The 3304-nt window shown below is 54.0% G+C and overlaps 3 protein-coding genes across 3 annotated transcripts in view; 2 read left to right on the forward strand and 1 right to left on the reverse strand.

Annotated features, from left to right (window-relative positions):
- PTSG_06515 (uncharacterized protein) overlaps positions 1 to 570 on the forward strand; it is a gene marked incomplete at both ends in the record, with an annotated part of 4763 nt that extends 4193 nt beyond the window's left edge. The window contains 2 exons of the mRNA XM_004991840.1: positions 86 to 196; positions 430 to 570. Of these exons, the coding sequence (XP_004991897.1) occupies positions 86 to 196; positions 430 to 570 (252 nt within the window). The remainder of the gene's footprint in view (positions 1 to 85; positions 197 to 429) is intronic.
- Positions 571 to 640: 70 nt separating this feature from the next.
- PTSG_06516 (peroxiredoxin V protein) lies at positions 641 to 2404 on the forward strand. The gene is made up of 5 exons (XM_004991841.1): positions 641 to 890; positions 1096 to 1284; positions 1488 to 1587; positions 1750 to 1853; positions 2026 to 2404. Exons 1-5 carry the CDS (start codon positions 756 to 758, stop codon positions 2092 to 2094), a joined length of 597 nt encoding a protein of 198 aa, XP_004991898.1. The 5' UTR covers positions 641 to 755; the 3' UTR covers positions 2095 to 2404.
- A 236-nt stretch (positions 2405 to 2640) lies between these two features.
- Positions 2641 to 3304, reverse strand: part of PTSG_06517 (uncharacterized protein) — a gene marked incomplete at its 3' end in the record, with an annotated part of 3541 nt that continues 2877 nt past the window's right edge. Inside the window, exons 10-11 of the mRNA XM_004991842.1 lie at positions 3056 to 3151; positions 2641 to 2748 (exon numbers count right to left, since the gene is read on the reverse strand). Of these exons, the coding sequence (XP_004991899.1) occupies positions 2641 to 2748; positions 3056 to 3151 (204 nt within the window). The remainder of the gene's footprint in view (positions 2749 to 3055; positions 3152 to 3304) is intronic.

The following is a 3304-nucleotide window of genomic DNA, read 5'->3' on the forward strand; positions in this document are numbered from 1 at the left end:
TGCGCACTTGTATGCATGCACGCGTGATATGTGTGGTTCACGAAACGCACACTCATGCATACACAAACACACAAACACACCACAGGCGTTTATGGCGTGTGTTCGGCCGGGTGTGCTGGAGAGGTTTCCAAACCTCCGCGTGGACTTTGATCGCCAGACACTCGACAATCTGCAGTGGCTCGTGGGGCGGGCACAGGTCCGTTCATGATGGCGCCATGCGTAGATGTGTTTGTGTGTGTGTGTGTGTGTCTATGTGTGTGTGTGTGTGTGTGTGTGTGTGTGTGTGTGTGTGTGTGTGTGTGTGTGTGTGTGATGAGGAATAGTCGTGGTGTCGCGTCCAACACCTGCTGCCGTTCTCATGCACTCACCCACTCTCTCACCCACACATGTGCACTTGTCCCATCACGTGAACGTGCAACTGCTTCCCAGATATTCTTTGTGCGGCGGCAGCCCGATGCTGCGAGCTTCGACGCGGCGCTGGTGATGGACACATGTGAGGATACGGCGATGCGCACGGATGCAATGCAGCAAGCGGAAGTGCAGGCCGCTAAGAAGAAGCAAAGCACATGAAGACGTCTGTCTGTCTGTCTGTCTGTCTCTGTGTGTGTGCATTGAGCCCTAATTAAATGACCATCGAATCGCGAAGGATTGCTGTCCTTTTGCCCTCATTTCGCATCATCCCCATCGCCAATACAAACAACTGCACCACTGCACAACACTGTCCTGCTGCACTGTGACGACTTGTGATACGTACTATGCTGAGCCGCGTTGCACGAGGTTGCCATTCTTCATTGCTCCAACTTGCTGACGCTACCACTGCTGCTCCTGTTCGCTCGCTCGCCGCCAAGCAACTTCTCCACCAACACCGCACCATGGCTTCCCAAGTGAAGGTATGTGTGCCTGTGTGCGCGTGTGCGTCTGTCTGTCTGTCTGTCTGTCTGTCTGTCTGTCTGTCTGTCTGTCTGTCTGTCTGTCTGTCTGTCTGTCTGTCTGTCTGTCTGTCTGTCTGTCTGTCTGTCTGTCTGTCTGTGTGAGGTGTCGGTACTGATGCATGTATGAGCGCTAACCTGAACCATGTCACTACCACCCGAGCAGGTTGGCGACTCTCTTCCCGACATCAAGGTGTCCGAGGGCCCAGGCAACGACTTTTCCATTCGCTCGCTGTTCGACGGCAAGAAGGGCATTCTGTTTGGTGTCCCTGGCGCCTTCACCCCTGGCTGCTCCCGCACGCACTTGCCAGGCTACGTCCAGCGCCACGACGACCTCAAGGCCAAGGGATACGACGTAAGCTGTATTTGCATTTTGTATGTGTGTGTGTGTGTGTGTGTGTGTGTGTGTGTGTGTGTGTGTGTGTGTGTGTGTGTGTGTGTGTGTGGTTAGTTAGTTCGAAAGTGAGCGTAACCCTCTAGAGAGAGAGAGAGAGAGATAGACGGACTTCTGGGGTGCTGTTCCTCATGTTGGCACTTGCTCTTCACCCACCACATCAGGTCTTGGCGTGCGTTGCCGTGAACGACCCATTTGTCATGGAGGCGTGGGGCAAGGACCAGAAGGTGGACGGCAAGGTCCGCATGCTCTCCGACACGTGCGGTGCGTTCACTCACATGTCTGTGTCTGTGTCTGCGTGTGCATGTGTGTGTGTGTGTCTGTGTCTGTGTGTATGTGCTTGCTGCTGAGCGTGCTCACATGCCGAAACGTGTACACCCACATGCACATACACATACACACACACTCTCTCTCTCTTGCCCACAGCCGAGCTGACCAAGGCCCTGGGTCTTGAGCTGGACGCTGTGGAGCGTCTGGGCAACGTCCGCTGCCGCCGCTTTGCCCTCGTCATCGACGACAACGTCGTCAAGGTGTGTGTGTGTGTGTGTGTGTGTGTGTGTGTGTGTGTGTGTGTGTGTGTGTGTGTGTTCACATGCATCGCTGCTGTCTCGGCGTTCTTGTTCCATCATTCTCCTACACCTCACCCCTCAACATCACCACACCCCACACCCACCATCTCTCCTTCACTCTCCACAATCACAGGCTGCGCAGATTGAAGAGGGCGGTGCCATGACGTGCTCCCTCGCAGAGAACGTCATCGACCTTCTCTAAACACACACGCGCGCACATGATGAATGGGCTGGGGAGTGATCAGCGGTGGAATTAGAGCGCCAATGCGACACGCAATGCTTTGATTGTCACCATCGTCGTCATCGTCACCCTCATTGGCCTCATTAGCCTGCATGAATGGCGTTGACATCACACCAACCATCACCCCTGTCTCAAGCTGCCCCTTTCGTGCCAGTCAGAGGTGCAAGTTTCGTTATTCATCTTCACACCACACGTCTGTGACAACCAAAGTAAACGATAAATGTTGCCGCGCGTGACAAGTGAAACGATATTAAAGACATGTGCAAAGGGGTACATGGGGCACACGGGTGGTGTGTGCATGATGTGCGAGGTGCAATGAATGGCAAAGGGGGGATGAAGCAAGCTGCGTGGATATGTACACAGATGAGAGAGAACAGGAATCGATTGCACGAGAGAGCCAAGCCAAAGCCACGATCGAGCCGAGTGCAGTAAACTGGCGGGCATGAGAGAGATAGTGTGTGTGTGTGTGTGCGTGCGTGTCTGCACATCTGTATGTGTGCGTGAATGCTACAATTCGACGTCAAAGGAGATGCCATCGTATCCCATGTGGATGTTGAGGTCTTCTCCATCGTCAACAACGCTGCACAGCGCCTGGTCAAACGTGTTGTAGTCAAACTGCACGTGCACATGTGCACATGCGCATGTGTGTGTGCGTGTGCATGTGTGTGCATATGTGCATGTGTGTGTGTGTGTGTGTGTGTGTGTATGTGTGTGTGTGTTGAGGGAACAACGAGGTGAGGAGACGTTGGGTTGGGCTCGCATGATACGCAACAAATAAGCGTGAACAGAACAAGTTCAACAACAACACGAACAGAAAAACAACAACGCCACTACACAGCAAACACCACCAAGGTTCACCACCACCACCACCAAGGTTCACCAACACCACACGGCCGCCAATCGCCCGTGATTGTCCACGCACGTCGTGTGTCATGCCGACGAGGACGGTCCGTTTCGGTTTCACGCGCCGCACAACTTGAACAACCTCCGTCAAACACATGTGCGTGTCGTGTTCCTCCTGTTATCGAGTGGGGTGGTGGGTGGTGAGAAGAGGGCGGGGGAGGTGGTTGGTCGGAGTTGGTGGGCGTGGACCTGAGCGATAACGAGATTGGCATTCAACACAGGTGAACACATATTCATACACACACGCACGCACACACACACACACACA

Source organism: Salpingoeca rosetta (assembly GCF_000188695.1).
Source record: "Salpingoeca rosetta unplaced genomic scaffold supercont1.18, whole genome shotgun sequence".
Taxonomy (NCBI): Eukaryota; class Choanoflagellata; order Craspedida; family Salpingoecidae; genus Salpingoeca; species Salpingoeca rosetta.